Source organism: Panthera leo, chromosome C2 (assembly GCF_018350215.1).
Source record: "Panthera leo isolate Ple1 chromosome C2, P.leo_Ple1_pat1.1, whole genome shotgun sequence".
NCBI lineage: Eukaryota > Metazoa > Chordata > Mammalia > Carnivora > Felidae > Panthera > Panthera leo.
In genome coordinates this window covers 111,694,119-111,711,589 of record NC_056687.1, presented here as the reverse complement: position 1 = coordinate 111,711,589, position 17,471 = coordinate 111,694,119, and the positions used below count along the sequence as shown (strand labels likewise).

The following is a 17,471-nucleotide window of genomic DNA, read 5'->3' as shown; positions in this document are numbered from 1 at the left end:
AACTTGCTTAAAGAATCAGATGAATACCTTGCAGATTTTATATGTAAATCAAAAAGAAATGTAGCATAAGCCAACTTCTCAAAAGTTCATCTCTTCAAGGGTTATTACTTACCAAAGGAGCACAGCTTGTAGTTTTATCCAAAGTAAAGTGGTTCTTATTGCAAGAAGATTAAAGAATTTCTTTTTCCTCCTATTAACTTTAGTACCACGTTTTTCCCTCACTTTAAATTAAGAGCTAGTATTTTGTTACATACAAAGAAAATGATTTGACTGATTCCCGGATAAAAAAATTTCCATACTCTTTGGATACACACACACACACACACAGACACACACACACACACACATACACAAACCTATTCATATATTAATCCTCATTTCACATTTATCTATATACTATTAACAGTTAATCTTATACTGCAGTGATAGAATAGGTGCTTAATTTTTAAAAATCTTTTTGCAAAATAATTTTCCTATTCTAAATTATTCTTATAAATAAAAAATAAGGAATCTAAATATTACTATCTTTAAAGAATTTAGCATGTGTGTGTTTATATGTAATGGTTTGACATCTAAATGATGGAACCATAGGAAGTTTTAAGATTGCTACATGATTCTTCTTTAAATGTATCCAATGTATTCCTTCAGATATACTGGGGAGAATTTTTTATAAGCCAAGTAGCTTTTGCGTACTCGGAGTGAACTATTGAAACAGGATTAAAAAACGTAAGTGCTTTGAGACATGATGAGTGGTAGGATATGGTGAATAGTATCTTAGAATGATGTTGAGGAGCATGTATGGTGCCTGATTTAAAATAGTATTTTAAAAAATGAATACAACAGGATTTTTTTTTTTTTTTGGTATAACATTTTGCAGGTAGGTCAGCTTTCTGAAGTAGTTGACAGAATATATTCAAAAAGCATGTTATCAAATCTCAATCTATCTTTTTCCAGGCAGATACTCTGAGCTTTAAGGAAATTATTTAGTACAAAGGTAGTAAACAGTCTTTGGTGGAAGTAATATTTTAGCTTCAGTTGATTATAATTGCCAAAATTTAATGACATTAAGAATAACCTGAAGGAGTTCAGTTAGAATGTAGATTACTGGAGTTCTTGGGTGTTCAGTCAGTTTAGTGTCTGACTCATGATTTCAGCTCAGTTCATGATCTCATTGTCATGAGATGGAACCCCATATCGGGCTGTGCGCTGACAGCACAAGACTGCTTGGGATTCTCTTTCTCTCTCCCTCTGCCCCTCTGCTCACTCGCTCTCTCAAAAATAAATACATTAATTAATTAAGTTAATAAATAAGTAAAGTAAAAGGTAGATTCCTGGTCTTTCTCCTTAGTACGTCTAGGGTAGGTCCTAGGAATATATATTTATAGCAGTTACCCCCAGGTGACTGATTCAGATAGTGAATCTTTCTGGAGCATCAGAATCCCAGGAAAAGAAGGTGTTGCTGGTAACAAATGTTGGCAGTTCTGAGTTTATTAGCAGCTGTCAGTGCGTTGTGCTTTCCCATGGAAAGGTGGTCATTGCTTTTTAAGTGCACAGGCTGCTGACAGAAACACATGCAACTTTAATCATGATCTTATTAGAAGGGTGTAGTCGGCTCTTCAGATTTCCTCATGTGTTACAGCTTTTTTTGGGATGTATAGAACCTTATGGGCAATTAAAGTACCTAAGAAACGGGTGTCCTTTTTCTATTTAGCAAAGGAACCAAACCTCAGCTGCCACATTAGCTTGTTGATAGTGTGTTCAGTACATATGCTCTTTTTGAAAGTACAAAATCCTAACATTAAATTCTTTGATCTCATATGAGAAGTGTGACAATTATGTATACTCTGACACCGTGGTAAAATCACATTGTCAAAGGAATAAAAGCACTGGAAATGCCTACATTTTGCCAGCGAGCCATCTTACATCTTCTTTATCCTGGAAGCTGTTATTTAACAACTGGGGAAGAGTTTGAGGAAGGCAAAGTGAGGGGAGAATGTTTGATTATCTAACAGGACCTTTGTCCATTGGCAAAATCATGCAGGAGTATATACTTACCTTGTTCGTTTTAATTGCATGGTCATGGCACTTCAGGAGAACAGTCTGATCCAGGGTCAGAAATTACTACATGAGGCATGCCAACCTCTGGGGAAATGACCACACGGGAAACTGTGTTTAGGCCTACATGAGTTCACCAGAGTTCTATTGTGCCTTAGCTAGTTGGATAATGCCTTGCCTTATTTATAGAAGTTGTCAGAAACCATTTCCTTTAGTCAGTTCGTGTCTAAAAAAGGAGAGGGGGGAGCAGGATATTTCTGACATTTGTAGAAATAATGTGTAAAAAAACCAAAAAGCATTCCCTTAATCACATGACATTGTGCTGTCAGTGATTGTCCAAATATAACATGCCTTGCAGACTCTTCTAACTACACGTTTGTTTCTATTAATAAGAAAAGAGTGGTAAACTATATATTGTCCGTTTCGATACTCCTGTCAACCCAAACATTCAGACTCCCAGTCCTTGTTCTTTAGCAAATAATTGCAAAATATAAACGTTATAATTGTTTTAGCAATGAAATGGTTTATTTTGAAATAATGGGAGTTGAAAAACTGATTTTACAAATGTCTCATTGATTAGCTGCCATCGAAGGGCTAACAGTTGGAAATATTTTGCAAAATAAAAAGACAAGGCTTTAAGTTCTATTTGTAGGAGAAAAGACCAGTCATACCTTTGCCCTATTCCCACTATAGAAATTTGCAATCTAGATTTAGGGATTGTATCTTTTTAAGGACTAGATTTAGGGAGTAAGCAATATAGAAAAGCAATGTTCGTTGTTGGTATAAGTACATACTGGGAAACGTTTTCTTGGACGGAATTTGTTTTTCAGAGTTAATATATGCATATACATTATGTTCTAAGTATGTTATTAAAGCCACTCAAAACCTAAGAATAGCTTTATACATATATTGCAGCATTGCTTGTGAAAAATGAGCATTAACTTAGGTGGCTGCTATTAAAGAATGGACATAGAGTGGAGCAGTACATAGTTGTTAAAAACTACTTACATCGACGTGTGTGTTGACAAAGAAAAGTCATTATCGTATATCATGGAAAGCAAGCCTCAGAACAATATGCTTAGTATGTGTTACTTCTGTAAAAACGATAAACTGTATGTGTGTGTGTGTGCGTGTGTGTGTGTGTGTGTGTGTGTGTAGATGTGTATGTCTGTATGTGAATGCATGAAGGACTAGGTATACCATACCAATAATAGTGGTTACCTTTGGGATAATAGGGGGTCTGATTTGGCAACGGAGCAAGGTGGGGGGGAATTCAGTTGGACTTTCAATAAAACCCTTCTGTATGGTTTAAATTTATTACAATTGAAAATGCATTCATTTAGCAATGTCTAAAATCAATGGAAGGAAGGAAGGGAGGGAGGGAAGACAGACTTGATGTATATGATTCATGTAAATTACTTGCTAGAGATTTTTGTACACCATTTTAATTTGCATTTTACTATCTCTTCCATTATTTAGTAACATCTATCTCTATATGGAGAATAGCCTTATAATTTATACCATACGTCTCAGGATGTCAAAAAAAGCAGAACCATAGTTATGAGTGCAAATTGTTATATGACTTTGAAATAATTTAGATTATTGTAGTCACTAGAGGTATGGAAGTCTAAGTATGGAGGGAGAAAAGAGGCTCAAAATTTAAACAGTATCTGGTTCAAATTTTAATTTGTTCCTCAGTCTTTACAGTTCTAAAATGACAATCCTTGATTTTCATAGTCCTAATCACAGCACACGATACGTTTTTACTTTATTGGACATCTCTTTCTGAATATCAATTCCACGAGGACATGACATTTTCATGTATGTCTGCAAAAGTTCCTATGAGTGAGTGACTCAAGAGATTCTAGGTCTGCGTTATCATTTGATGCATATTTAATGAGATTTAAGTTCTTAAATATGTTACAAATTCAAGGACATTGAGTGACACAGAGGTGTGGTAAGCAATGTATATATAGATGTAAAAGCAGATATCATGGAAACAAATTACCTTCTTATCCAGCTAACCTTATGTTTTCAGATTTCTAGATTCTCAGTGTGTTTCTCTTTTTTACAAAAGTTGGTGTATTTATACACATATATGTTTGCGCACATGGGTGCGTACACACACACACACACACACACACACACACAGGAATATTACAAGGCCATAAAAAGGATGAGGCCTTGCCATTTGCAGCAACATGGATGGACCTTAGAGGGATGTTACTATCCTATGTGAAGTAAGTCAGACTGAGAAAGACAAATACCATATGATTTCACTCACATGTGGAATCTAAGAAAACAAATGAATAAACAAACAAAAAGCAGTGTCAGACCTATAAATACAGAGAACAAACTGATGGTTGCCCAAGGGGAGGGAGTAGGAAGATGGGCCAAATGGGTAAATGGGAGTGGGAGACACAGGCCGCCCGCCAGTTAAGGAATGAGTAATTCATGGGAATAAAAGTATAGGGAATAGAGTCAGTGATATGATAGCATTGTATGGTGACAGATGGTAGCTATGCTTTGGTGAACATAGTATAATGTATAAACTTGTCGAATCACTATGTTGTACATTTGAAACTCATGTAATGTTGTGTGTCACCTACATTCAAATAAAAAATTTTGTAAATGAAGCCTTATGAAAAATGTTGAGATAGGCATGAACAAAATATGCCTGCCTATTACCTGTCTCTTTTAAAGAACTATGGAGCTGGGAGCTGCCTTTGGAATTCTAGGCTTCTACAAAATACAGTATGAAGCTCTGGATTATTACATAGCCATCACAGTAATATGAGCATAATTTGTGGTTATGCTTATCTCAGACCTAGTCAAGGTTGTAAGTTATATGGAACCTTTCTCAAATGATACTTAAGCTACATTGCAGTGAAAATATGAGTTGTCAGTGCATAAACTCATTTTGTCACATGTCTTCCTCCTTTAAATCAGGGAAAAACAACTGGATCTTGACTCCCTATTAATTAAGGCAAATACAATTCTTATCTGTATGTTTGTGTGAATTTGTGATTTTTTTTTTAAAAAAGCTCAAGTTAAACAGATTCTCATATTTTATTGTTACTCAGAATAAATGCATTTAACATTGGTATATTATTAAGAGTAAACTTGAGATTATTTGTATACAAGGCAATTTTTAAGGTCAATAGAAATCAATAGAAAAATCCATAGGATGATAATATTAAACCTTTATGGCTTGAGTATTTGCAAACTTTGCAATAAGAGATACATTCATAAAATGATAGGGAGTTTTGCTGATGAAATAGAAAGGAGATATTTATGTATTGTGTTGTGTCATGAGAAGTCCAGTAATTCATTTAATTGGATACACTCATGTAATACCAGAGTATATTTATAATTGGTTTCATTCATTATAGTCTGAAGAATAATTATTTTAGATGTCTCTATAAACATACATTTTATTTAATTTTCTCAGAATGATTAATAATTAAGCAATGTATTTTGGGTAGTCTTCAGTAGAAATAAGTCGGTGAAATTTCCCGGATTGAGGCCACTATGTTAGGTTTTAAATCAGACTTACCTGGAAATTCAAGATTTATCTGATAAGGTGAAGCTTTTGTACTCAGATATACTTGATAGTATTGAGAGCTATTGCCACATTAAGATTTTAAAAATTCTGGAAAGTGTGACAACTATGATTAAGGGTTCTAATAGGTATAGTTTATTTTTGGTTCTCTCTTTATCTCTGTCTCTCCATATATATATATATGTGTGTGTGTGTGTGTGTGTGTGTGTATACATACATATACATATATATATGTATACATATATATACATATATATATGTATATATATATGAGAGAGAGACAGATATATATATATATATATGAGAGAGAGAGAGAGACAGAGAGAGTGTGTGTGTGTATATATATATGTGTGTGTGTGTATGTATACATATATGTATACACACACACACATATATATATACACACACACACTCTCTCTGTCTCTCTCTGTGTATATATATTCTCTCTCTCTCCCCCTCTCTCCCTCTGTGTGTGTGTGTGTGTGTGTGTGTGTGTGTGTACAATCTTTTTTTTCCTAAGTAGGGTGTAGTGTAGCGAATTGCTTTTGGAATCCTAATCTTGGGCAATAGTGTCTATCCTAACCAACACTCCTTATATACCATATATATGTGTGTGTGTGTGTGTGTGTGTGTGTGTGTGTGTGTGTGTGTATGCAATTTATCATTTCTTCTCATGTTGATTTTATAATTTAGCTCAAATAATTGAGCTTGCTCAAATGGAAAACAGGCGCAGGTTAATTATAGAGAAGACCTTAATGGCCACCAGTTGTAAGAATGAGTTTTGCCCTGCAAGGAAGGTTGGGACAGTAGGACGAGGAGGTGCACACGCAGCAGTTGTCACTGATGTACAGGGAGCCATGGGAGGTATTTCCTCAGCTTTCTCCTTAATCACCTTCATAGTTAGTTTTGAGTTGTGCAGTAACACTGTTAGGGTACCCTATAGATGAATTGGCTACCATTTCTCATGCAGCGAAGGTCACATTTAAAAATGTCTTAGGCAGAGGTACCACCAGTCTTTTAAGAAACTAGGTGATGTTACTCAAAAGATGTTAAAAATTTAAAACTAAGATTTTGGCCCGCAGTTACTATGTCAGATAAATATAACTCATCTGAATAAACTTTAGAATTAAAGTTTGTAATTACGGCATTGCAGGGGGAATAACAATATCAGTTTTTGGCATTCCCAGTTTTGTCAGGTTAATTTCACATTGATAGATTCCAGTTGAGTCAATGTACCATTCTTCCTGAAAATTGCCAGGATGGTAAGATTTGTTTTCTCTACTGTTTAGCTCCTGAGCACATACCAGCATTATTAATTTTCTTGTAGTTTGTGTTCTGATTTCCTGTTTATTATTTTGAGATATTAAATGATAGGGACAGATCAGAAATGACTACCTAAGGCTAACAAGATGACTTCTTTGTGTGATATGTAGAGTAAGCAAAACACTAAATAGGCTTAGTGTTTTTTCCTGAAGAACCGTGGTGGAGAGGCATTTGTAGTGTTATGTCATTACACTTTCTTGTAGAATAGAGGGAAATGTTAAAAGACTGCCTGTTTGAATATCATCAGGAACAAAATGCAGATTTTCTCTTCTTTTGCCAGAACTGAAAACTGATTCTGTCAGAAATTCACAGATAAATTATTTACGTGTTTTAAATTTGCAAAGCCACATGTAACTGTTTCAGATTATTCTGTGGGTAAGAATATCTTCCATCAAGTTCATAATTGAGGAGGTATATGAATACAGTTTTGTGTTAACTTCACTGCCTGATGCTTTCTTTCCAGTGAGTGGAGTTTGAGGCTGGTTTCATTCAGTTATAAAGGTGACATTGCCAATGTATCAAATGGGCATTGTAACTTTGTAGATCATAGTTGTAAACTAGTGTCCCGGTAGGTTGCTGGCTTCTGAGCCAGGCACTGTTTTGGTGCCGGCTATTTAGGGGAGGACTGGCTTGACAACTGCCTGCTCTTGTGGAGCTTAGATTTTAATGCAAAGGTAGAAGATAAGCAAATAGAAAGATAGGCACGTAATAGTACACCAAATACTGACAAGTGCTATGAAGAAAAATAAAGCAAGGCAAAGATCTGGCAAGTCTGGGCTTGTGTTGAGAAGCAGGGAAGTTTTGATAGTGACTTAAATTGATAGTGGCTGCAAAAGCTTCCAGGAAGATAACTTTGTAGTAAGGACTGGATGAGGATCTAATTAGGTATGAAGCTAGTGACCATGTACACAAAGTACAGCCCACTGTTGTAATATGTATCTTCTGATGATCTTAAGCCTTTTCATTTTTTTAAAAATTTTGCCTGAAACGGGAATCGAATCAAAGTTTGCTTTTTAATTGCACAGAGGCTTCCTGTTTTATTTGGTGGTCTTATATATAAAATGCAGAAGGGACAATAATCATTTCCTAATTTGAGGCAGTTTAGCGAGTTGCTTTTGAAATTCTAATCTTTGGCAATAGTGTGTTTCCTAACCAGCACTCCTTCATTATCCTTCTGGTAAGGGACCACTTGATGATTAGGGAATTGAGCCTATCGGAATTTTATTTGTTTATTTATTTTTGAGAGGGGAAGAGAGAGAGAGAGAGGGAGGGAGGGAGGGAGAGAGAGGGAAGGCACACCTGTGCACTAGCAGGGAGGGGGCAGAGGGGAGACAGGGAAAGAATCTTAGGCACTATGCTCAGCATAGAGCTTGACACTGGGCTTGATCCCATGACCCTGGGATCATGACCTGACTGAAGTCAAAAGTTCCATGCTCAGCTGCCTGAGCCACCCAGGTGCCCCAAGCCCACTAGAATTTTAAAGGAATGCTTTGACAGACAGTAGATGACTTATTTGAGTTAGTAAACTTCCCTTTCTTTGTGACCCTAAGCCCGTGCAATGTCAGACTGGCAGACCGTCTTGACAGTAGGCATGCCATTCCAGAGGATGTGTGGTTGAAAGTTACCTTTTTTCTCGGCAGTGTTTCTAAAACTTCAGTTATTTGCGTATCTCTTTCATGATGTTGTCAATATATTTACTTAAGCTTTTTTTATAATAGTCTCGTAAATTACTATATTAAATGTTAGCTTCTTTCTAAGTTATGATACGCATGTAATCACAGGCTCATGAACTAGTTTTTGCATTCTGATGCATCTATTAAAATTATGTTGTTTCTGCATCACTTAAAATTGCCATGGGTGCTACCAGTACTGTGCTTACCCCTTGCTGAGAAACACTGATCTCAGCTTTTTGTTATATGGAGTAGAATACTGCTGAAGACTGCATTAACCCATTCGGACCATAGTTTTCCCCATGTAATAACTTAATGGCCTTGTTACTCTATTTAGTACCTTAATGAGTAGAGAAATGGCTGTACAGCTTCCTGAAATGATTAGTTGGTTTGTATACTGAAATCTCTGTTAATATTTGGGGCAAGCCCTGGGCAAAATTGTACCAGGAGTTAATTCCCTGAAGTAATGCATTGCTAATTATGGACTTGTTGACATCAGTGATCCTGGGGTGGGGGTGGGGTGGGGAGTTATGGTTTGGGGCAAGGGGCCGCTTCTTGTCACCTTCGAACATTAGATGATGAAGTTGGCTATCTTTTCCAGTTAGATTAAAGCTGTCTTAATAAATTAAAAAAAACAAACCCTCAAGTAATTACTCTGTTAACTTCCTCAATATGTAAGCTGTTTCAAAATCAAAAGCTTATGAAAAAAGTCCCCCAAATTCCCAGCTAACTAGTCTGGGATGCAGTAGGACCGAAGTGCCTGTATTTGGTTCAGAAGAACTGAAATGATTATTATACATATATGACTAAGAAATTTAACCATGCTCATAGAGGCCATCCAGTTCTCCAAAACAGAATTTCATACTCATGCCTTGTGTCTGCTTATCCTCTATTGCAGTATGTATGCAACCCGTAAATAGATATTTATATGAAGCCATCCGCTGTCAGTTTTTTAATGCTAATATGCATCAGTTGCTGTGAGATTCATTATTACTAATTTCCCACACTTTTTTACTTTATCCTTGGTCCTTTTCTTAGCTTCCTTTCCTCTATCTTTATATTTTCTTCTTTTCCTTTCTATTCTATTTCTCCCTTCATAACTTAAAGTAGAAAGTATATGTGATTTCTGATAATCACTCAAGGAGAGTGCACTGTTCTTGGTTCTTATGGCAGAATATACTTATTTGTAGGACGTGTTGCATAATGAGGAGCTCTTTAGTGTTAGGGATTTGATCATTTGGTATAAGAGGGCTTATTATGTAGGTTTTTAAAAAGTTTGATTCTTACAGTAAAACTATTCTCCAATCTTTTTTTTTTTGTTCAGGGAAGTTTATTATAATATGTCAAAATATAGGTCATAAATTTACCTCAGAAGCAATTTATCTGTTAGTAAATATCTTTACCGGAGAAATATTTTCTTCAGTAATTATTTACAAACAACACATTTTTAGAGCAAACATGTTTGTAATAATTCTCACAATCTGGACATCACCCACATACTTTTAAACATTGTCTCTCTCTATAGAATAAAAATCCATTATTAGTTGAAACAGTGTTTTGGAAATTTAGTATTGATCCAAATCCTATACCATCTTAATTTACCAAAACCTTCAGTTATGAAGATTTCCAGTCTTCCCTGAAACCCTTCTGTTTGAATAAAGAGAAAGAGTACAAGACCATAATCTGATATCAGCAATTTAGGTATAATCTCAGGTCATTACCCCCTGGTGGTCTGTATCAAGGACTGGAACCCACATTGGCAGGTGCAGCTACACTAATCATAAAGGTTGGTGTCCATTTTGATTGCTCGGGCTCTGTGCCTAGATAACTGTAAACACTTTGATTATCACATTTGCCTATATATTTTACAAGTAAGTAGTATTTTCAGTTTACCAATACGTATATATCTGTAATTCTGTTGATAACCCTTTTTGAAGTGACTAGAGTATCTCTGCTACAGAAAATAAAAATATCCAGAATACCCATTTGCAAGCATTTTAATTAAAGGATATTTTATGCGTGAGATTAAGCCTGTAACATATCAAAAAGGAAAAATAATCAGCTTTAGAAATTGATTCTGTGGTTGTCTTTAGACATAACCACCAACCAGCGAAGGTATTTCTGAGGGTACCATTATCCTTTCTCATGTTGTTTGGTCCCCATAGATCATGATGAAATATTTCCTTGCTGTTCGGGACATGTCCTTTATATACATGTCTATTCTGTCAATTTGAATAAAATATTCATTTATCAAATATTTTAAACACAACTATTATATTCCAGGAACTGGGATAAAAAAAAATGGCAATAGATCCTGTTGTCAGGGAATTTATAACTTTGGGGGTAAAAGCACCACGAGATAAAAAGTACTGAGAATATCCTGAGATGGAACAATGTTTGGCATAGTTGGCCCAGCCTTAGAGAGAGGGTGATATTTGAATAGCAGCTTAAACAAGGAGAAGAGATTTACCAGGTTGAAGGGGTGAGGACGTACCTGTCAAACCAAACAAAGGGCTAGCACGTAACAAGTCCCAGGAGCCCACAACAGCATGGCATGTGCCAAGAACCTTCCCCAGCTCCTGGCAGCTCCTTTCTATGTGGGAAGATACTAGAGGGGCAGCAGTGAGAGAAACCAAAAGGACAGAATGTGTCAGTTCAAGACGAGAGGAAACCTTTAACAGGGAGCTGGTGGAGGTCAAGTAAAGATAAAGACTAGTATAGTCTTTGGATTTGGCTTCACTTGGAGTTTTGTCGGCCATTGCTTAACAGTAAAGTAATGAGTGTGGAGGTCACAGTGATACAGATTCAAAACGGAAGAAGCAGAAGAACGGCATGTGTAGATGGCTCTTTAGCCCTTGGTCTGGGAACAGCTGATTAAGAGTATTAGGGAGGGGAGGATGCATAGCTAGGCGGGGTCCCTTTCTCCTTCCCTGCCGCCTCCTCTATTTTGGAGCTACTTCAGCATGTTGAGGACCGAGAGAAAGAGTTGAGGTAAGGCAGGTCATTCGAAGGTAGAAGAAGGAATGTGAAGAGAAAGATGTTTTGAGAAGGAACGAGTGAAGGTGGAAGCCTGACCGTGTGCAAGGGGAGGGACAACTGGGAGACCAAAAGAAAGATGCAGAAAGATAGTGTAAAAATGGGTGGCAGGAAGGTGACAGGGAGTTCATGCCTAAGGGCTCCTGTTTTGACTATGAAATATTTGTTTCATGGAAGATCATTGTCTGCTGTTAGTGAGCAGAATATGGAAGAGAAGGGGCTTGAAAGTGTTGAAGTTTTCAAAAAGCTGTCCTGTGGAATGTCAGAGGGAGCTGTCCAGGGCTGGGGGAGGATTCCTACACAGCAGGAGGGTCTAAGTGACCCTGCGATATAGTAATTGATAGAGACACTGATGGGTGTGTGTGTGTGTGTTTTCAGGTGTGTGTTTGTGTTCATGTGTGGTGTTACACATGTGTTTATATGGTTGTTCATGCATGTGTTTGCATATTTTTGTACCCTAGAGGTCATTCCAGTACAGATATAGTAATCAGTCCTTTAATTACCCAAGTTATGGAGCTCCATACATTTTCCATGCCTGTGCTGGTCATTGGGGTTATGAGGTGAGTGGGTTTATTTCTGTTTGGGGAAACATATAGTTTCGTGGGTCATACATATAAGCAAACAACACACTGTATAGGGATGCCAAAGTAATTCAGAAAAGACATGTTAATGATGAGTGGGCAGGGATGGATAAAGCGACATTTTGGAAGTTTCTTGGAGGAAGTGATCTCTTAGCTGGCTTCCAAAGGAGGTGTATGGTTGCAGGTGAAGTGCTTGAAAATTTTAGCAGGAAAGACAACAGGGGTTGTTGACCACAGATGGGTACATGCTGAAGGTCCAAAATAGTTGAGAAATTCTGAATGTGGAGCAAAGATCCAGAAGGGTGGGTGAATCTTTGAGTTTACGACTGACTCAACTTTGTTTTTCTACAACCAGAAATTAGAACCAGAAAGTTTTTTGAAAACAAAAGTACTTCTTGAGCATTGGTATGAGTTGGTTCTTTAGAACTTTTCTCAAAAGTTGTAGTCTTACTACAGTATTTCACCTACCTGGTATCTGTTGTTTTTTTGTTTTTGTTTTTTTAATTAGTATTAAGAGTGGCTGTATTAATCCTAAAATAAATTTTTAAAAATTCTGCTAGATATCTATCTGTCTATATATATGTTCTACGTTTCTACATTCATATTCTATATTCCAGTTTCCAATTGACCGTATTTGGCCTGTGAAGAAGCAAGTGTGATCAAACACTATTTATTATATTGTGCCATTGCCTCTTTGGAGTGTGAAACTTTTGGAGTTATTGAAGCTTTGTTTCCTTTGTTGGTAACACTCAAAAGGAAAAGAAACGTGTAGTTTTGTTTCTATAACTACTAAGCATTTTCTGAAAGTTTTTCCATCCTGACTGAAAAAGAAAGTAAGTTGTTAAAAGCAAAAATACCCTGCTATAACGAGCAGTCTTGTACTTCCCAGTTCATAGATCATTAGGCAACAGGGGATCCCCCAGCCCCCAACCTCTGGCTTCCTCCGTACCTCTGAAGTACATCACGCTGCCCAAATCAAATTGCTCACTTAATATTTAATGTTTCTGCGATGGAATCACTCTCCCCCCTGAGGTTGACTTCACATTTGCCAGACACACTGACAACACTACACTCCTTTTTTTCCCCCACATGACCTCAGCTTCTGCTTAAAAAATGTTCAAATAAAGGATGCTTTTGTTCCTATCTCGCCCGCCTGTGATATATTGACAAAGTGTCTGCCGGCTGAATGGAATAGTTTTACAGTATGAGTGCTGCTTTCAGTGGAGGGGCAGGACTTGGGCTTTAGAAGGAAGTGAATTGGATAGGTCAGGAGAATGTACCATTTGTAAACACCCCTTTCCTTTTTTATTCACGTGTCAGGACAGCAGGAGCAGGCTGTTCAGTGCCCGTCCCTGCGCAGAGCCGGAGGGAAAAGCAGCTTGGAAGTCAGCTGCAATTTTTAAACCTTGCTTTTTATTCCCCGGCGATGATCTTCAAGTGCTTGGACTTGTCTTGGAAGCTGTTTTGAAACTAACATGGTTTAGTCCACTAACTGCATGTTGGGTAAATTCAAAACCCACATGCTCGTCCTCTTGCAGTGGAATAAGTCACATCTGATGGACATTTTCTGTGCTTATAGCATAGTAATGAACGTCTGACAGGCGCGACCTTTCATAAGACAACCCACACTATTGGCTTTCTGCCCAGAATATTGCTGCAACACTATCTGTGATTGGTTATCTCTCTATCATGCATTGCTTCACAAGGGGAAACGGCCCCTTTTTTTAATAAATCTACGATGGCTGGCTGCAATATGCCTCACTGTAAGTATTGTGTGTGTGTGTGTGTGTGTGTGTGTGTGAGAGAGAGAGAGAGAGAGAGAAAGAGACAGAGAAAGAGAGACAGAGAGAGAGAGACAGAGAGAGAGAGAGAGAGAGAAGCTGACTTGAATATTACTTAGTCTGGTAGCACATGGCAAGGTTGTGATACTGTAGGACATCAGTGAAGTGCTACTTAGTAAATCTTAACCTATCTCTTTTTTCTACAGGTTGGTACTAAGAAGTGCCTTTCCTGACGTCTCTGCTGCTTGGACCCGCTTCTAGAGCAGTCTCTGCTTTTGCCTTGCTTGCTGCCAGCTAGACTGTGACGACAGCACATCCACCCTCCACTTCTAGCCCAGACACCCCCATTTCTACTTATAATCAAGACAAAAGCTCTAAGTATCTGGCATTGCCCTAGGCTGCTTTAGTTTTAAAAGAAAAGTTTGCTGAAAAAGTCAGATCTCTTCTGCCAGGAAATCAAGGAGGAAAAAAAAAATCAGTTTCTCGATTTGCTCTAAACTGCTGCATCTGTCTATGCCAAACTAATCAATACCGATTGCACCACCAAACTCCATTGCAAATTCAGCTGTGAGGAGATTCCCTTTCAGACAACTTTGCTGAAAGCAGCTTGGAAATTCGGTGTCAAAGGGTCTGCCACGTTTTCATGCTTGCATTTTGGGCTCCAAATTGGCACTGGGAAGGGGTTACTGAGAGCACAAGGCTGATCCGAGGCCCTACTTTTAAACGTTCATCTACTTACGATTCTAGTATTTCTCTGTAAACCAAAACCTCTTGAATTAACAGTTTCATGCTGTGAATTTCTAGTGGGAGATCTTTTCCTTGATATTGACAACACAGTTTTCCATGTACTTTTAAAGCAGGGAGTGGGGAAAAAAGTATTTTGGAGGGGACATTTTCATCAGCCTTTTACAGTCTTATCAGTTCAGCTTTTTGAGGTTTTTTTTTTTTTTTTTGGTGGTTTTTTTTTTTGTTTTTTTTTTTTTTTTGGTTGTTGCTGGGTTTATTTTTATTTTTATTTTTTTGTGGGGGGCTGGGTCTGTTGGTTTCACTGCAAAATTTAACTACCTGTAAAATCTAAACATGGCTGTTAGTGTCACACCAATTCGGGACACAAAATGGCTAACACTGGAAGTATGTAGAGAGTTCCAAAGGGGGACTTGCTCACGGCCAGACACGGAATGTAAATTTGCACATCCTTCGAAAAGCTGCCAAGTTGAAAATGGACGAGTAATCGCCTGCTTTGATTCATTGAAAGTGAGTAAATATTATATTATTTTAAGGATACACAATGATTGAATCAAGGGGATATGGACACATAGTCCACTGAGTTTGGAATTATGGATTGCTTTGTTAATAGTTTAGTTCTATGGTGTCTTCTTATGGATGCTTTTGGGGTGGGGGACTTTATTGAGAAGCAATGGCACCAACTCTGGCCAAACTTTGTTTGTTATGAATAACTTTATCAGTCCTTTGATGTAATGATGTTTTTCTAAAACAGAAAGTGTCCGCATACTTTTAACTTAGTCATAGCAATGTCGATTTCTATAGGAATAGTAAATGTAGATAAATATGTGTGTTAGCATACGCATGGTCTATACAAGGCCATGGCAATAGCTGAATGAAGATGATTTGTTTTTCCTTGTTTGTAAAGTTGCTGTTACCTTTGTAAAAGAACAGATTTCCTGGCAGTAAAACTTGGATAGACTTTTTATATTAACATTTTAATATTATGGGTCTCCTTTTTATTGTATAAGCATATTATTTTAAAGCCAGAATCAATGCATTTTGTGGAAAATATAGAAGTAAGGTTCTGCTGCTGTTGCTATAGTACCCTATCTGAGGCATAAACTTTGTTGAATGTTGAGTTTTATAAATGAGTGGAAACTTTTAAGTACTATTATTTGGAGGCTTGTTTTGTTTTGTTTTGTTTTGTTTTAGTTTGTAAAATTCTAATGTAAAATAACTTAGTTCATTTTTTTTGGATCCTGATTATTTTAAAATTTGTAACTGTCTCAGCTAGAAGTATTAAAAGTTAAGCTTTTGTGGGCACCATGGTACTGAGAGATCCACTTTAGTGTATCTTGACATTCAAAAATGTCATTGCTTCGTAGTTCAGGTGTCAAGTTTGAAAATGGGCTTTTTAAAAGGTAGCATGATATTGTATCCTTATTCTGACATGCAAGGTCAAGACTAGAAATGTGAAGATCCCTGGGTACTTTCTACTTACTTGGTTTTAATTGAATTGGCTTTGAATACTAATGTGTCAGTATAATTCACTCTTTGAACCTGTGAGACAGGAGTCACTATCATTTCTGCATCTGTAGGGAAGTAAAACTTTCGTACATCCATCTTGTCTTTTGCAAACAAAACAAAACAAAATAAAACAAAACAAAACCTCCTATTGTAATAAAAATGCTTTCTTTAATAACATGGGGTGAATTAACTGATATAGTCAACCCAAACGTTAACTCATAACTCACCCTGATGTGTTTGTTATATGGGTTAGCTTATGAGTTGTCTATTGCAGTTAATTGCTTCTTGGCTCAGTTGGGCTGCTTACTTTGCTAAAGTTTTCACCAAAGACTCAAGGATATTCTCTTCAGAGTGGGATATCAAAGGAGGCATTCACAACAACAAAGATATCTTATAGTGTTATATTATTGTTAATGTTATAGTCCTAAAGATCAATAAGCCAGAAGTTATAGATTACCATGAGGCCTTTTTCTTTCCTTTGAAAGGCATCAATGAAGGGCACAGTGGTTTGTACCTTTGTGACTATGTATTCCTAAATTCCTGCTGACTGAATTTAGGTGTAATTAGAGACGGGGACCCGTAAAATGAGGGGCAAAGGGCTAATTACCCTTGTCGGTAACCAGCTGTGTCCATAAGTAACCTTGTTTTGACCCAATTACTAGTAAATCCAATTTTTAATCCTACAGACAGTTGATGGTGCACTCGTAGCTACAAAATGAAGGACATTAAACTTGGCTGTGACATTGAGTGGTTTCACAGAAGACCTGCCTCCCCAGCATTTGGAAACATTGTGAAACATTAAAATTCAGTTGCTATTTTTCCATCTCAAAATATTTTTTTAGTGGCTGCTCACTTGTGGACACAGAACAGGCTCCCTTTGAGTAAAACGGCAGCATTGCTGTGTGGTTAACAAGATTCAACTGCCACATCAAGGACTTTTTTTTTTTAATAGCAAGTAATTTTAAGATTTAAATTTACTTATGAAATGAACGCATTATAGCAGCTAATCAATGCAAACTTTGTCCTCATTCTTTGTTTCTATGAGAAACTAAAATTTAATTTATAGTGTCTAAAACTTGGTAAAATATTTTGATTTGAACAAGAGGAAAAACATAAACACAACTTTGTGTGGAGGTTCATAGCAGGAACAATAGCTCCTGAAATGTTAGTGAAATGACTATATTAAGAATTCATTTAACACATTTTGAAT

The 17,471-nt window shown here is 36.9% G+C and overlaps 1 protein-coding gene across 12 annotated transcripts in view; it reads left to right on the top strand.

Moving 5' to 3' along the window:
* MBNL1 (muscleblind like splicing regulator 1) overlaps positions 1-17,471 on the top strand; it is a 204,542-nt gene that overhangs the window by 41,128 nt on the left and 145,943 nt on the right. For 5 of the 12 annotated variants that reach the window (XM_042903544.1, XM_042903547.1, XM_042903543.1 and 2 more), the window contains exon 2: positions 14,215-15,262. The exons of 5 other annotated variants lie outside the window; for them this stretch is intronic. In XM_042903544.1, coding sequence (XP_042759478.1) covers positions 15,089-15,262 — 174 coding nt within the window. In that variant the 5' untranslated portion in view covers positions 14,215-15,088. Of the gene's footprint in view, positions 1-12,815; positions 13,991-14,214; positions 15,263-17,471 lie in introns of those variants that run through there. 2 more of the 12 variants (XM_042903546.1, XM_042903552.1) reach the window with 2 other exon arrangements.